General features: G+C 34.6%; 1 protein-coding gene across 2 annotated transcripts in view; it reads right to left on the bottom strand.

Moving 5' to 3' along the window:
• LOC149532468 (uncharacterized) overlaps positions 1 to 18,051 on the bottom strand; it is a 117,373-nt gene that overhangs the window by 25,603 nt on the left and 73,719 nt on the right. For both annotated transcript variants that reach the window (XM_089804769.1, XM_089804768.1), the window contains exons 11-12: positions 17,512 to 17,646; positions 17,246 to 17,367 (exon numbers count right to left, since the gene is read on the bottom strand). In XM_089804769.1, coding sequence (XP_089660895.1) covers positions 17,246 to 17,367; positions 17,512 to 17,646 — 257 coding nt within the window. The remainder of the gene's footprint in view (positions 1 to 17,245; positions 17,368 to 17,511; positions 17,647 to 18,051) is intronic.

Here is an 18,051-nt window from a genome sequence, read left to right as displayed (position 1 = left end):
CATTGATGATGCCAATTCCTAACTGTATTTAAGACAAGCATAGCTTCAATGAGGAAATTAAAGGGCTGGAGAATAGATTAAGTAAGATAAGCAGGTTTGAAAACCTATGCTGAACAAAGTATTCAAGTCAAAATGAGAGTGCATTTTCTCATGGCATTCACAATAGTTCTTGATAAACTGAGATGATCTATATAGTCTCTAGGGATTCACATTGCCAAGTCATCTACAATATAGTGCTACTATATTCCCAGCAATAGTATATATGAAGTCATGAATGAATAAAGCACCCGTGGCTTGGTAAGGGATAAGGATACTAATGAATATGTAATCTGGAAAAACCAATGGTGCATACTTGTACTATGACGGTGATAGAATCTAGGCCTCAACAAGGAGAGTTCATTGATCAAATATTGAAGTCAAAAAGGATAAGTGCTAATATATATCTAATGCAGCCAGTCTATTTATTAGTCAAAGGAAATTTTAATAATATCAGACAAAGACAGTGCAGTAAATGAAGTAACGAATGGGCCTTGTTCAAGATTCTTCAGCAAGTGATTGTTGAGGTTCCTAAAAGTCTGTTATTCAGATATAGAGATCAGATGTAAGTACTGGTCATATATTATTAGAAGCACAAGAATACAAAGCAAGGCACTAATGTTTGCATAAAAGGTTATGGCATCAGATCTTACCTTACGCTATAAAGGTCATCAGGACAAAAATATCAAGCATTGTTTCCAGATTTTGATGGGGAGCAAATTTCAGTATGAAGCAGCGTGAATACAATGCCATTGTTGATAACCAGTAATTTGACTCTTCATGTCACACATGGGGTATAATGTCATTCAAGGAAGAGTTAAATTTGGAGGCACTTTGCATAGCTTAACAAAAAAAGATCTCATAAATCTTAAGAAAAGAGTGAAGGAGATAATAGAAAGTCAAGCTGCTGTACATAGATGCATGGCTTTTGTTGATTTCTTAGAAAAGCAGCATCTGATGTACCCAGCTATTGAGAATGATGAAATTCTGCACAATCACATAAGGAAGGTTGGTGCAACTTTGCTTAGTTCAAATAATGTGAAAATTGGACAGCAAGTGATGGTAGGTGAAGATTTTTCATTCTATCAACAGATTATACCAGGTTTAATGTGACTATTGGTATTAGAAATGAAAATATTGGGTCAATCTATTCTCCACACTCACTATTTTTCTTTTTGGATGAAGATGTGCTTCCTATAGGAGCAGCCATGCATATTGCATCAGTTGAAATGTACTTTGACAATTGAATGAAGACAGGAGATGATGCTTCAAAAGAATCTCAGTGCACATGAAAGGAAGAATCATCAAGCACAAAATAAACTGAAGAAGCCACTTCACAGATGTCGTCGAGAGTTTTTGATAAACATATGATCCAAAAAAATGTGCACTTTGATATACGGCAACTTCCACTACAACTGAGTTTGAGGATAATATGTCCTAATCATATTGTTTTGCTTCTTGCAGATTGCACATGGAGAAAGGAGATGCCCATGATTAAAAAGAGCTATGTCAAGCCCCATTGGCAAGAAACGGTGAGTGACTGCAAAGTCACAAAGTTAAGCATTGATGGCATCATATACATCTATGATATAAAGACACCCGAGTCAGGAAACGTATGCTTGAGAGGAGGGCACGAATTTTTTTTCTGATGCCGATTAAAAATTACATACTCCAAGTCATAACCATGGTGGCTTTGAGATCAAGAATCCATGTTTAATCTGAGTATTGCGATCTAGGTGAAGAAGTTGTTCAGAGGAATGAGAAAAATTGCGTCCAAAGAAAAATGCCCACGGGAATGAGGGAAATCGCATCAAATATTATAAGCCATGGAGAGATATAACTGCTGGCTAAAAATTAAAACATATTAAGTTTTTAACATTAATCAGTTATTTGTTATGAAAAGTTACAATTGTTTTGGAAAAGGCATAGTGCCTTTTTGTTGTTTATAAATATAACATGTAAAATCAAACAAGAGACAATTTTAAATTTCATATTTGTAATTTAACATTTTTATCAATCCTATGCTCTATGATATATTTTATTTTTATTGTTAAAGAAATAATTTTTTGAACTAACCCTGTCGATGGTGGGTTATCGAATGAATTCTTGTGCGATCTGGAGTCGAACTGTATTGGATAGATCATCTGTGGGGAGTGTCTCCAATACAATTTTACTTCCAGATCAGTGAGAAATATTTATTTTAATTTATTTACATTAGAGTTTTAATTTATTATTTAGTTGTGTCCTTTATAAATATTTTTTATTATTTTCTATAAATATTTTAATATTTAGATAAGTGGACTGGGTCATTATTGCATTTTAAATTTGATAAACATAAATATTGTTGTCAGGAAATAGTGTATCAGGATGTATCCGTTAGTGTATCGGGTGCATCCCGTTAGTGTGTCAGGGTGCATCCCGTTAGTGCATTAGAATGCATTCCGTTAGTGTATCGGGGTGTATGCCGTTAGGCCGACAGGCTGTGTATCAAGAATGTTCTCATCGGTATCGAGAAGGTTCTATTATTGTAGCCAACATGTTGTATGTGGCCGACGGATACCTTCGGGAAGGTTCCTCGGATAGTATTTATATCCCCCTTCGAGATCATTGTAATCATCTTATCTGATCTGATAGCATCTAAAGCATAAAGCATAATGTAATATCTTGGCGTATGCGAATATAATTCTGCTATTCTGTTCTATTATCTGTATACATTATTTTCTTTACCCAGTACGGTAAACAAATATTGTGAAATATTTAATTATTTTCGTATTTATGTCTAATTTGTCTCCATAGGAGTTAAAGTGCATTTTAGACTAGTTTAAATTGCGTTTATATAATTGATCCATTGCATCAAAATTATTAAAATTGTTTATAGTATAAATATATTAAACTTTATAAAGTTGTACCTCTCAACTTATAATATTGACTCTGATTGCCCATTTAATTAAGCAGTGGTGTTCTACTCCTGATTCATAATCCATATGTTGGTAATTGTTTCATTTCTTTCCTTTAAGAATTAATCTATTCATCTATTGCATTAATTTATAATTATTCTTTATTTGAAACATTATCACATATATTATTCTTAATTCGTAATTTGCAATCTTAAAACTTTCTATAATTCTTGCCGTTTTGAAAGCTTTCATCGCATTCATGTTTTAACCGATCTGCCTTAAGCATCTTGGATATAAGGCTATTGTCTAGGATCAGGTACACCCACCTCAATTTTGCAAAGCCGAAAGCACAAGAGATTTAGATCATGTCGATCAATCTCGTCAAGTTGGCCTTAACCAATTGGATATCCTAGTATCGAGCAGGCAAGGCTCATAGGATTCCAATTTGTGGTTTTGGCAACCAACAGGTGCACTATCCCTAAAAACCCCTGCAGGGGTGTTGCCCCTCGACCCCACCCTATATTGCGACAGGGAGCGCACCTAGAGCACTGCCCCCAAACCCCCATAGAAATAATCTGGAGGGAAATCATGCCGAATAAACCTCTGAGTTTGATTAGGCTCCACATCACAACAATCTCCCACTTGGAGACTGATCAGACTCCATAATAATAACCTCCCAGTTGGAGATTGATCATAGCACTACTAAACCTGTAGCTCCCACTGGAATATCAAACCACCCTGGACGTTGGTGTTCTTTTATTTTGCTCAGTCAAGAAAACCAACTGAAGCTGAAGAGGAGTTCAGCTTCTCACTTGTCACTATCTTTGTAAAGATATCCATTGGATTGCCATTTGTATGTATCTTCTCCAGCTTTAACTATCCATCATCCCAAATTGACCGAATGAAATGGTACCACAACTGTATGAGTTTTCTCTTGGAATGCAGAGCTGAATTCTTTGCAAGATGAATGACACTCTGGCTATCAGTGAACAAATAATTATCCCTTTGTGGTGTTCCAATTCTTCCATGAAGAACTAAAGCCATATCATCTCCTTGGTTGCCTTTGTAGCAGCAACATACTCTGCCTTTGTAATGGATAAAGCATTAAACCTGTTGTAATCAAGAAACCCAGGTCACTGCTGCCCCACCAACAGTAAATACATAACCTATAGTACTCTGCCTAGTATCAATATCCCCCACCAAATCTGAGTCAACATATCCCTGTAAAGCAGTAGTAGAGCCCCCAAAGTGTAAACACTTACTTGATGTTCCTCTCAAATATTTGAGAATCCATTTAATTGCATTCCAATGCTCAATTTCTGGATGACTCATATACCTGCTAACAACTCCTACTGCATGTGCAATATCTGGCCTAGTACATACTATAACATGTATTAAACTTCCTACAGCTGAAGTGTAGGGTACCTTAGACATCTTGTCCTCCTCTTCTTGTGTCTTGGGGTACATCTCCTTAGTCAACTTCAAATGACCAGGTAAAGGTGTGGTGATAGCTTTAGCATTCTCCATAGAGAAACATTGCAACACGTTCTCAACATAATCAACCTGAGATAAGGTCAGTTTCCTGTTTTTCCTATCTCTACAAATCTTTATCCCAAGGATTTGTTTTGCTGCCCCCAAATCCTTCATAGCAAATGCATGTGCTAACTGTTCCTTTAACCCCTTACTGTGATCCATGTTAGACCCAGCTACAAGCATATCAACATATAAATATAAAATAATGTAGCTATCAGCATCCAACCTCCTAAAATAAACACAATGATCTGAATGACACCTTCTATATCCATGCTCGTGCATAAACTTGTCAAATTTCAGATACCATTGCCAAGGTGCTTGTTTCAAGCCATATAAATTTTTTTGTCAATCTGCACACTAAGTTCTCCTTACCTTTGACCTCAAATTTCTGTGGCTGTGCCATATATATCTCTTCATCCAAATCACCATGAAGGAAGGTTGTTTTAACATCAAGCTGCTCTAAATGCAAATCTTTAGTAGCCACAATACTTAAAAACAGTGTGGATAGAAGTCATTTTAACAACAGGAGAGAATATCTCATCAAAATCAATTCTTTTTTCTGTGCAAATCCTTTTACAACTAACCTGGCTTTAAATCGTTTCTTACCTCCATCCTCTTCTTTTAATCTGTAAACCCATTTATTCTGTAAAGCCTTTTTACTTGCAGGCAACTTGCATAAATCCCATGTCTTATTTTTTAACAAAGAATCCATTTCTTCTTTCATTGTAGACTCCCACTAAATCTTTGTATCCAACTGCACAACTTCATCATAACATTTAGGTTCACCAGCATCAGTAATTACATTAGAATACAAGGAAGGATAAAATCTTTCTGGTGATCTACTTATCCTTGTTGACCGTCTAACATTCACTAGAATGTGTGGTATTTGTTATTGTAGTTGTTACAAATCATGAGGAATTGCTGGAATATCAGCTTTTGGAGTTTCATCTAGCACTACATAATCATTTTCTTTCTTCTCATGTTGATGCAACATATCTTTGTACAACACTTTCTCATTGAATATGCCATCCTTGCTTCTTACGATTTTATAGTTTTTAAAATTTCAAAGCCTATAACCAAATTCATTAATGCCATATCCAATAAATACACATTTCTTTGACTTAGCTTCCCTCTTGATTCTAATTTTAAAATTTATATGAGCAAATGCTTCACAACCAAAGGTTCTGAGAAAAGAATAACTCACCTTCTTACCAATCCATGCTTCCTTTGGAATACCATAGCCAAAAGGAGTAGAGGGACCTCTATTAATCAAATATACAACAGTATTAACAACCTCCGCCCACATGTTTAAGAGCAACCCTACATGCAATCTCATACTCCTTGCACGCTCCATTATAGTCCTGTTCATGCACTCAGCCACTCCATTTTTCTGTGGAGTCCTTGGAATAGTTTTCTAGTCTATGAATACCATTAACAGAGCGATAATCTTCAAAATCATGACTGCAATACTCACCGCCATTATCAGATATGAGACATTTTAATTTCTTTCTAGTCTCATTTTCAATCAAGCATTTCCATTTCTTAGAAGTTTGAAATACATCATATTCTGTCTAAGGAAATAAACCCATACTTTTCTAGTTACATCATCAATAAATGTAACATAATAATGAGAGCCACCAAGAAAAGATACCTGAGCTTGTCCCCATACATCTATATGCACAAGCTCTAATTTCTCACTTTTATTTTCCTTCCTAGTCTTCACAAAACTCAATCTCTTTTGTTTTCTGTACAGACAACTTTCACAGAAATCCATATTGACAAATTTTAGACCTGGTAAAAGTTTCTTTGAATTAAGTATTTTGATACCTTTCTCACTCATGTGCCCAAGTCTGTTGTGTCACAAAGTTGTATTAGATTTTATAGCAGCTATTTATTCTCCCTGCTCAACTACAACAACTGTTCTTGAACATTCATTTTTATCTAAAATAATTAAAGTAGAAGGAACAATATAACTTGTACAAAGATATAAGGTACCTACTTTCACACTTTTTGTTACTACAAGGGAACCTTTTGAAACCTTCCAATTTTTATCATTAAAAGTAACTAGACAACCCTTATCACCAAGTTGCCGTGTTGAAATTAAGTTCCTACTTAGCCTTGGAACATGTCTTACTTTATATAGTAGCCAATAATTCCCATTCTGCAACTTAATCTTAAATTTTTCCTTTCCAACAATCTGATAGGGTTCATTATCCCCCAAATAAACAAGCCCAAAATCTCCTTGGACATAATCAATGAAATAACTTCTATGAGGTGTAGCATGAAATGAAGCACCAAAATCTAAAACCCATAAATCATCAACACTTCCAAAAAACAAAAGTAAAACATCCTCTTCGGATTTGTTACTTACCACATTTGCCTCCTTGTTCTCTTTCGTTTTATCTCCTTCATTGTTCTTTCGAGTCCAACAATCTTTCTTCTTATGTCCTGTTTTAACACAGTACTAGCAATCTCTCAGTCCTCTGGATTGAGACCTCTTCCCCTTTGACTTTCCTCTTGATTTCCCACGATTTCTGGAATTATTTCCTCTCTTAGTCATTCTACCTCTACTTTGTGCACTCAAAGCACTTCCTAATGTAGATCCACTTGAGGATTTCTTACGAGTTTCCTCATTCAAAATAACACCGATCACATTATCAAATTTTAGGGCATTAGATCCAGAAACAGAATTACTCATAGTCATTAACAAGTCGTTTAAGCTTTTAGGCAAAGAACACAAAATCAAGAGAGCCCTAATTTCTTCATCAAAATTAATACTCACAAAAGATAACTGACTAGCAACAGTATTAAACTCATTTAAATGATCTGCAATAGATCCACCTTCTATCATTTTCATGTTAAATAAACACTTCATGAGAAATACCTTATTTAAAGCACAGGGCTTGTCATACAAATTTGCTATGGTTTCCATCAACTCTTCTGTCATCTTTTCTTTTGTAATGTTAAATCTCACTAATGGTGCCAAACATAATTGAATGCTTCCAAGTGCCTTTCTATCTAAAATCTCCCAGTCCTCATCTGACATAGTTCCTTGTTTCTTGATTTTCCTTCCAACAGCTTCCATAAATCCTTCTAATAAAGATAGTCTTCCATTTGCATCTTCCATTATAGAAAGTTTTGCCCATTAAACTTCTCCACCTTTAGCTTACCCTCATCTGCCATAGCTCCCACTCAACCGTAAAGACCTTTCTACAAAGGATCCCTAAAAAAAAAAACCGACGACTAATTGGCTTTGATACCACTTGTTAGGATTAACCTCAGACAGAAATAACAGTTACATGCAAATATAACCAATACCAAAAAATAGTAGATCGCATAAAAGAGAACACAAGACACCAAGATTTAATGTGGTTCATCCAATCCTTGGCCTACGTCCACCAACAGCAAGTCCAATATTATTATAATCCAATGATTACAACCTGATTACAATCTGTAATCCCTTACAGCTCAATATCGCTGCAAGGACCAATTTTCGTATCACACCTTATAAAAAATCCCTAACCCTAAGCCTTTTTATACAAGTTTTTTGGCTGCTTACAAAATTAGGGCTAGAATAATAGAAAAAATACTATCTGACACCTTTTACAATATAAGGTTGTTTTCAACTTCGGCAGCGTTGCCTCGTGGAGGCATTGCCCCTCGACCCTACCCTGTACTGCGATAGGGAGTGCACCTGGGGCACTGCCCCTTAACCTTGTCTTGGGGGCGCTGCCCCCAAACTCCCGTAGAAATAATCTAGAGGGAAACTGCGTCTAATAAACCTCTGAGTCTAATTAGGCTCCACATCACAACAACACCTACCTACTGAAAGCTCCTACTCCCACACTTCGCAAGCTCCGATCTACTGGAAGTTCCTACTCCCATTGCTGATGAGACTTATCTTTCACCTTTGTTTTTGTTTCCCTTACAATTGATGATGGACATTTTAATTGCACAAATTTATCTTCTTCAATGAGGTCAAGCGTAGTTGACAACATGTTCTATAGTGTGTCTTGATGACGTGGCTAAGAGTGCGTGCATAAAATCGAGGACTATTAGTAGTAATTTGTGATTTACAGTAGACAGTTTGCAGATAGAGTTCCTGAGAAGTGGTTTCTGGTGTTTGGATTATATCTCCTAACTGGGATAGAATTTGGATGAGTACAATTGGACAGAGACAAAAGACACTCCAATGATGATGTCAACAAATGCGTGAAGTCCGAGGTCGCATGTATAAGAAATTGTGAAGACTGTGAGATGATAATATTTTGTAATTATGAAAAAATATGTATTGTAGCATGTTATCTTGATAAGGTCCTATTATAATTGCAATTGGAAAAGCCTCAAGGCGGACTCAATTAATTATTTTGAGGACATGGTATAAAGGAAAGTTACTTTCCTTGTGATAAAATATGCAAGTGATTTTTGAATGCGATAAGTGAAGTTTATTGGTAAATGTGAGTAAGGGATCAAAGGGATCATTGTGATATGAGTTTGCAGATTTGGTATTGAGATCTGAGAAGTATTTGGTGCGAAAGAGGCACAATAAGAGGACAGAGAAAGAGTTTGAGTTTTTGAGATCAATCGAATTTCTATTATTCTAAAAGGAATAATACATAGGCCAGTTGGATGGTGAGTTAAGTGCTCTTGCCCTTGAAGCTATTTGGACAGTGGGTCCATCTGCCTTCTACAACTCCTATTAGGGTTGGCACAACTCCTAACAGGGTTGGAATCTCCTAATAGGGATTCAAAGTCTCCTAACAGGGACTGATATGTATTGGATGTATTTCATTGGCTCCTAACAGAGTCCATCCTCTTATAAGGAATATTTATATAAGTAAATCAATTTGTGGGTATCATCCCCACTGGGGTTTTTCTTCTGATCAAGGATTTCCCTAGTTAACATATTTGGTGTTATTGTGTATGTGTATCTTCTTATGACTATTGTTTATATTGATCACATGTTTGAAGTTTAATAAGGTTGATAAAAATTGTATTGATCAGACAATTGATTCACCTCCCCTCTCTCAGTTATCTTGGTGGACTTTACTTTCTAATAGAACTATCATCTCCTAGACCTTATAGATACCTACTCTGGGTGTATCCATCCTCACATACTAATATATTCATAATTATAATAGTATATATTCACACAAAGAAGAGGAGCAAGTTGGCACAGAAAAGCCTAAACGACCTTGTCTTTGTACAATATAACCTTAAGTTGTGCATAAGAAAGGTAGAGTCTTCACCACTTGAGTCACTTGATTTGGATAACATAGATTCTTATGGTGATTGGACAGCATAGGAGTAACCTCCATTAATCACAAAAAAAATGACATGATTTGGAGAGGCAAGCCATGGACGATGGTTTTACACTGTGACTGGATGACATTCAAAAGCAGGGCAATAAGAGTGAGGACATTGATAGTTAGGAAAGTGATAGTGAGGATTCAAATGACTAGGAGCCATTGCTAGCACCAGCACTAGCTACATCGCAGAGGACTGCTAGGGCTAGACTAGGTTCATGACAAAAATTCGGTTATCTTTTTACAAAGACAAATTGCTATTTGTAGTTTGCTTCAAAATTCAGAGTCTCTGACTACATCAGTGTTCCTCATGAGGATACAATTTTGTTACTTATTTCATATATATATATATATATATATATATATATATATATATGTATCATCTGGTTTGGTTTATTTGCTCATTTACTGACTTATTAGATGCATCTACTTATTCAATTTTGCAAAAAAATGTATTTTTAATTTGTTTAAAGAATAGTCGCTTTCTTTTAATATAAATATAAAGTTTTATATTCACAAAAAAAAGGGTTGTTGGATATAGGATCACCCCCCAAGAGGCACATGACACCAAGGCCGAAAAAATCCCAATATTTTCAAGAGAAGTTATCGATTTATCTCCAATATTTGTCGGGAAAACATTTTTTCCCTTGTTGATAAGTGGCAAAGAACAAGATTTTGAACTATGGTTGGGCCTACAAATCGAAACCTTCATAAAATCGTCATCTGCATTTTGAGCCACCTATGCAATGCTTTGGGGTGTAAGTGCACTTGGAGTATGTTCGAGCACATTCACTTGAAAAGGTGCAATAGATTGTTCGTAGAGAGGTAAACAAATCTAGTCCTTGTTAATTACAACTTTCATCTTAGAACCAGATAGATTTTGGACGGTGACTCCAGCCCAACCATGCTATAGAAGGTTGATCAGAATCTAAGTAGATCATTGAGTCTACCAATCCTATCTTTATTGGTGGGGACCTTGTTTGGGTCGATCAGGAAGATATAGAGGTTGAGGTTGTGTTCATGGAAGAGGAGAACAATAAAGCATGTTTAGACACAAGTAATGTTGGTCAGAGTAGCACCTTAGAGGAATATAGTTGTTGAGTCATCTAGGACCTACCTTAGACACCTTTGTAGGAGAGATATAGGCTACTTTGAGGTTGAGCCTAAGCTTGAGCCAGACACTTGTTTGGTTTCCACATATGTTTGGAAATTTTTATCATGATTTCATATTCCATGTGTTTTATATACATTTGTGTTAAAAGTAATAGCGTCGGTCAGACTAGATTTTTATGGACAAGTTTCAATATCCATTTTCCATCAGCAATTTGATAGATTACACCAAGTATACTATATTGGTTATCACTTACCTATCAATCTAGCGTTATTTATTTGCATGATCAATTTTTTTTTTTTTTAATCTCGTACTTAATACTAAGGAGATCTATGTTATGGTTAACAACCAATATTAAACATGCCTCTTGGAAACAAGTACGATTGAACCTTCATGTCACATCGTAAGGAATAGATACATCTATTTGGTCTTGGACTTATATGTATCCGATGACAAATGTTAGAGATAGAAATCATTGAAAACTACAAATAATTTCTATCTTGGACATCAATATCCATTGGAGGTAAAATACCATTTTCAGAATTTCCTGTTAAAGTTAGAATATCATCATAATCATTGAGATCGCAGATCTATACCAATGATGGAAGAAACATATCAGAAGTCTAAAATCAAAACTATAGTTTGAAACTAACTTTATCAGTGCATTTACATGGTATTAGAGCCTCATTAGGAAGATTAGAGGTAAACTTGAGAAATCAAACTACCCACATTGAGAAAGTCCTATCAAACTTCCCTCATTTAAAATGACAAATCCAATCAGATCTGAGGATTTCCTTGAGGGAGCCAACAACTTCATAGCATGGAAATTAAGAATCATGATGATATTGGATGAGCACAAAGTAGATTCATATGTAAAGGATAAAAAGTCAGAACCTGAGAATGAGCAAAAAAAATCCCAATGGCTTAAAAATAACAAGAAAGCTATGAAATTAATAGTGGATTTTGTAAGAGACCACATAGTACATATTTTGGCAAAATAGACAACAGCATACCTCATGTTGAAATCTTTAGAGAGCAGCTTCAAGATAAATAATACAAGCAAAACCCTTGCACTCAAAACACAACTAAATCACATAAGTATGAATAAAGGAGAATTTGTAATTGCCTAGTTCATGAGAATAATAGAGTTGGTGGATCAACTATCAAACATTGGGCATGAGATAGAAAGAAAAGAATTATTGCTTATAGCTCTAACTGGATTACCAAACTCATGGGAATCATTCAAACAAGGCATAAGCGCAAGGTCAAAACTCCAAGAATTATATCGACTAAAGTTTAACTGTCTATAAGAAGCGAGATAGTAACCAAAAGGATTCAAATAAAAATCGATAAATGAGGACCTTGATTAGCTAAATGCCAACATCATAAGAAGGAAAGAAGAACTTCAAAAGGAATAAAAAATTTCATGGAAAGGGCAAGGAACGGAGAGATGCTTCACAAGTCCAATATTTTAGATGTGATAAATATGGACAGTATGTTGCCAAATTCTTGGTAGACTTAAGAAACAAGCATCCTATGCAGACTTAAGACACACTCCCCGCTTCCTAACTACCCACTAACACAAGTACAAAATACTTAAATTACCAAATGCTGACTACAAACCAATTGGCGACTACAAAGTTCAAGAAAACAAATACAGAAGAGGATTTGAGAAATTTCTATTCTATTCAGCACTATCAAATCATGTATCAAATAAAGTCAATACTTGGGTGATTGATAGTGGGTCTTTTAGATACATTATTGGATTCTGAGACCATCTAGATACGATGGTTGAAGAAACTGAGGAAAAGGTAACCATTGGAGATAACTTTGCACATCATGTAAAAGGAGTAGGGACCTATAACATCAAATTAGATTTTGGCATCACTGTACAACTACAAGATGTATTATTTGTACCAGGAATTAAAAGAAACCTAGTATCTATATCTGCCCTCAAAGATAATGGATATAGAGTCACCTTCATGAATGGAAAAGTCTTGGTATGGCCAAAGAATGCTACATTTAAGAAGGCTAAAACAATAGGTGTAAGACATGAATACCTATACAAACTCTGCATTAAGTCAAAACAAGCACTCATTCATGATACCCATGACTCCAATGAAATTTGGCACAAAAGATTAGGGCATATACATTTTCGAGCCCTAACATCTATGGAAAAATTAGTAGTTCAAGACTTCCCAAACTAAATGCAAACCATAATGGAACATGTAAGGGGTGTACTTTAGGGAAGAACACTAAAGGATCTTTCCAAAATAGTTTAAGAAAAACTGAAAATGTATTGGAATTAGTCAACTCAAACTTATGTGGACCTATGTCAACCCCATCGGTGGAAGGATCTCTATACTACATAATTTTTGTGGATGATTTCTCTAGAAAGACCTAGTTATCCTTCCTGAAATGCAAAGAGTCAGAAGAGATCCTTAAAAAATTTAAAGAATTCAAAGCCCTAACAAAAAAACACCTGGAAAGAAAATTAAAAACCCAGAGAACTGACAATGGAAAAAAATTCACTTCAGGAATCTTTAAAATGATTTGTGTTAATGTAGAGATTAAGAGAGAGTTTATTGTACTCTATAATCCTCAACAAAATGGGGTAGCTGAGAGGAAAAACAAAACTATTGTGGAAGTTGCAAAGTCAATGATGTATGATCAAAACCTTGATACTTCGTTGTGGGAAAAAGCATCAAGAATAGTTGTCCAAATACAAAATAGATGCCCTCACTCACAACTTGATAATAAAACACCAAAAGAGGCCTTTATGCATGAAACTTGATATAAGCCATCTTAGGATATTTGGGCGTCCTATATACATACATGTACCTAAAGAGAAAGATTTTTGTTGGTTACAATGAAAATTCTAAAGGCTACAAGATATATCAACTTGGTCAAGGTCAAGTGGACTTAAGAAGAGATGTCACCTTTGAGGAAAATATTGCCTTAAAATATTCAAAGAGCTCAAATCAGTTATAAAGTCAAAACTCACTTGAGAACATGGAGGAAGAACTTACTTCTAAGACTTTGAGGGAGAGACTAGAAGAAAAATCTATTGAAAACCATACTAATTCTTAAATTCAGAGGGAGCAAAATCATAATGTCAACAAAACGAAAAAACCACTTTGGGCTAGAAGGGTTGTTGAGGAAGCAAAAAAACTTTGCTACACCAAAAGACACTTTTAGAGAGATTAAGAGGAGTAATTAATTATCAAACTATGTAGCACTAATGGACGAGATTATAAATTCATAACCTACTAATACAACTGAAGCTCTTAAACACCAAGTATGGAAAAATGCCATAACAAAAGATTATCAGTCCATTCTATAAAATGATGTGTGGGAATTAGTACCTAGGCCATAAGGGAAATCTATTGTCTCCTCTAAATGGCTCTTCAAATTAAACATGCTGCTAACAATAGCATAGAAAAACAAAAGGCACATTTTGTTGCAAGATGTTTCTCAAAGAAGGAGGGAATCGATTACAAGGAGACATTTGCACCAGTTGTCAGATATACATTTATTAGAGTAGTTTTAGCCATTGTTGTACCAAAGGGCTGGAAAGTACACTAGATGGATGTAAAGATGGCATTCTTAAATGGAACTATAGAAGAGGAAGTCTATCTAGAACAACCTAATGGTTTTGTGATTCATGATGCAACATCTCATGTGTGCAAATTGGAGAAAGCCTTGTATGGACTTAAACAAGCCCCTAGAGCTTGGTATGAGAGAATTGACAAATATCTTACAGGACTAGGTTTCTCTAAAAATGAAGCTGATCCAAATCTCTTATTTAAAGTTATTAAAGGTGATATGATAATATTAATTCTATATGTTGATGACTTGCCAATTATAGGAAAAGATCACCTAATTGCTCAATGCAAAAAGGAATTGGATTCAGAATTTAATATGAATGATTTGGGTCTACTACACTACTTTTGATGATTGAAAGTTTGGTAGAAACCTGATGGTATCCTTCTAAATCAAGGAAAATACACAATTGATATTCAAAAAAGGTTTGGAATGGTTAAATGAAGGCCTATGTCTACACCCATGGAAACTTACACAAGTTGAAACAAGAAACAGTTGAATCTAGATTTGCAGATCCTACTTTGTATAGACAAATCATCGAATCCCTGATGTCCTTGTTTAACAAACGACCTAACATTTGTTATGCAGTGAATGCCTTGAGTCATTTTATGTGTGAACCACGTGAAATACACCTTGTTGCTGCTAAACACATTTTGAAGTACCTACAAGGTACTATTGGATATGGACTCAAATATAAGAATGTTGATCTAGACTTACATGGATACTCAGATTCAGATTGGGACAGAAGTGTGATAGATCATAAGAGCACATCTGGATGTTGTTTTAGTTTGCGATCAATCATGATGTCTTGGATAAGTAGGAAGCAGTCTTTTATAGAAAAAAGTTCTATTGAAGCCGAATACATTGCAACTGCCATGGGAGCTAGAGATGTAGTATGGCTTCGAAAATTGATTGTAGGACTGTTTGGAAAGTACTTGAAACCTACTACTATTCATTGTGACAATCAAAGTTACATCAAACTCTCAGTTAATCCTGTTTTCCATGATTGATCCAAGGATATAGAGATTCCTTATCACTATGTAAGGGATATGGTTGAAAGGAAAGCAATTTAATTGGAATATATTTGTACAAATAATCAAAGAGAAGATATCCTTACCAAACCTCTCTCCAGAGTTAAAGTGAAGCACCTCAGAAAGAAACTTGGTATGGTTGAAATGTAATTCATTGAGATTAAATCTCAAAATTGTGCTTTTGTACTTATATATATATATATATCTATATATATATATATATATATATATATATATATATGTATGTATGTATGTATGTATGTATGTATGTATGTATGTATGTATTTTTAATGTGTAAACTCTTTTGTCATATGTGTGACTATGACGTTTTGGGCCTCACCTATGTATATTATTGAAAGGTGATGATCATTCTGATAATATATATTTGTATTCAACATTGTTAGGTGACGAATTTACAATGTCTACTATTATGCTGACTTGATAGTAAACATCTCTAAGACTAATTAATTGATATTATGCATACTTGATATCTATTGCAAGATGAATTTGGTCTTTGTGAGATAATCATGGTGGACATTATGTGACGTATTGTCCCTGGACAAGCCATGACATGTTATGGTAGATATCATGCGACGTAGTGTCAGTGCACATACCATAACTAGGATATACAAGTATCATGCTGACTTGATTTCTGTATATACCTTGATATCACGTGCTAGGTGATATCTAAAACTATTCATACCTTGCTGTCTTCCCTAGCTAAGAGGGAGTGTTAAAAGTAATAGTGTAGGTCAGCTTGGATTTTCATGGTCAAGTTTGACAGTTCTAGCAGATCACACCAACAAGTATGCTATATTGGTTATCACTTACCTATCGATCTAGTATTATTTATTTGCTTGATCAATCTGTTTTATTAACTAATACTTAACACATCTATTCAGTCTTGGACTTATATATATCCGATGGCAAATGTAAGAGATAGCAATCATTAAAAACTACAAATCATTTCTATCTCTGCCATCGATATTCGTTGGAGGTAAAATACCATTTTCAGAATTTCCTGTTCAAGTTAGAATATCATCATAATCATTGAGATCGCAGATCTATACCACTGACAGAAGAAACATATCAGAATTCTGAAAATCAAAACTGTAGCCTGAAACTAGGTTTATTAGTGCATTTACAACTCAAAAATATTTAGAATTTTATATATCTAAGTTTTCTATTTCCTTTAGCTTCAATTTATGTTTGTACTTATGTGATCGATGTATGTTATGCATGTGATCATATTAGCTTCTATTAGATGAGTTATTGTGTCTTTAAGGTTTATTCAATAATGGGTGCATTAAACAAGGTTTAAATCCTTAAAAGCTCTAAATTTCAAGGCTCTTTTTTCACTGCCAATTCATTTTTCCAAGTCACGAGTCAAGTCAGCCTTGCCAAGTCCGAGTCTAGGAACTTCGATTTTGAAGGAACCTTGAACCCAATTAATTCACACTTCAAGTTTTCTTATTGTGCTTGAAGCTGCAAAAATTAATAAAAATCAAAGACATTGAAAAAATAAGTGCAAATTAAGATATCATATAAACTGAAGATAGTTAACATATCTTCAAAATAAAGCTTATATGCTGCTGAATATAAATAGTACTAATCCAACAACAATTGAGCAGGAGGAATTGTAATGTGTGGAGAAACTATTCAAACCAATTGTGCGGAGATAAAAAGTGTAGAAAAATATTAATAATCATTTTGTAAGGTTAAACTCACCTTGAAAGAAGCCAATTCATTCAATGCTTTGTCAACGGAAAGCATATTCTCAATATTTCCATCTCCATTTAGATCACTCAGACTGAAAGAAATTCTACCCTTTTCCTTGACCCTACTATTTCCTGCTTTCATACATAAAGAATGTTTTAGATTTGTATCAACCATAAGAAACCAGTGTATCTAAGAGTTGAGAGAAAATCACTTTTTTATTTTTTAAAGAAAATTAATAACAATCAGGTAAGAAAGACATGATAGTCAAATTATACCATCTTCTAAAGTATGGTTTCCATTCATATGCTCTTCCTTTGCTTTGAATCCAGCTGACATAACTATCTCGAAAGGAAGAGGAGCCAGAGAAGACCAATATTCATGCCTTTCACCAGATATCTCAGAATAAATTCCTTTACCAAAAAAGAGTCAATATGCATGGTGGCCTTTTCAAATCACAAAAGGTAACACAATTGTCACTTTCAAGAGCTAGACATATAGCTTATTCTCCCAAATCAATTATCAACCAAGCATTTCATGTTATGTTGTAATTTTCTGAGTGGAACTAACTGCAAAGAAGAAAGAATTATAAATATATCTACTTGTGAGGAAGAATGGCTGAAATGAGAAGTCAAAAATATTTTAATGTTATATACTAAGGTAACATACACAATTGTTTTCACTCAAGAACTTCTGAAGTAAAACTCAAAAAATCCAAAATAAAAACAAAACTCAAATATGAAAGACAAAAGTGTCTTTAGTGTATTATTGAGCTGAAACCATGAAAATCAAATCACTCAGAAGTTATAGGCCATTAA

Source organism: Cupressus sempervirens, chromosome 10 (assembly GCF_028749045.1).
Source record: "Cupressus sempervirens isolate cs-2001-9-10 chromosome 10, ASM2874904v1, whole genome shotgun sequence".
NCBI classification, from domain to species: domain Eukaryota; kingdom Viridiplantae; phylum Streptophyta; class Pinopsida; order Cupressales; family Cupressaceae; genus Cupressus; species Cupressus sempervirens.
The sequence above is the reverse complement of the archived record's forward strand: the minus strand, read 5'-3'. Positions and strand labels throughout refer to the sequence as shown.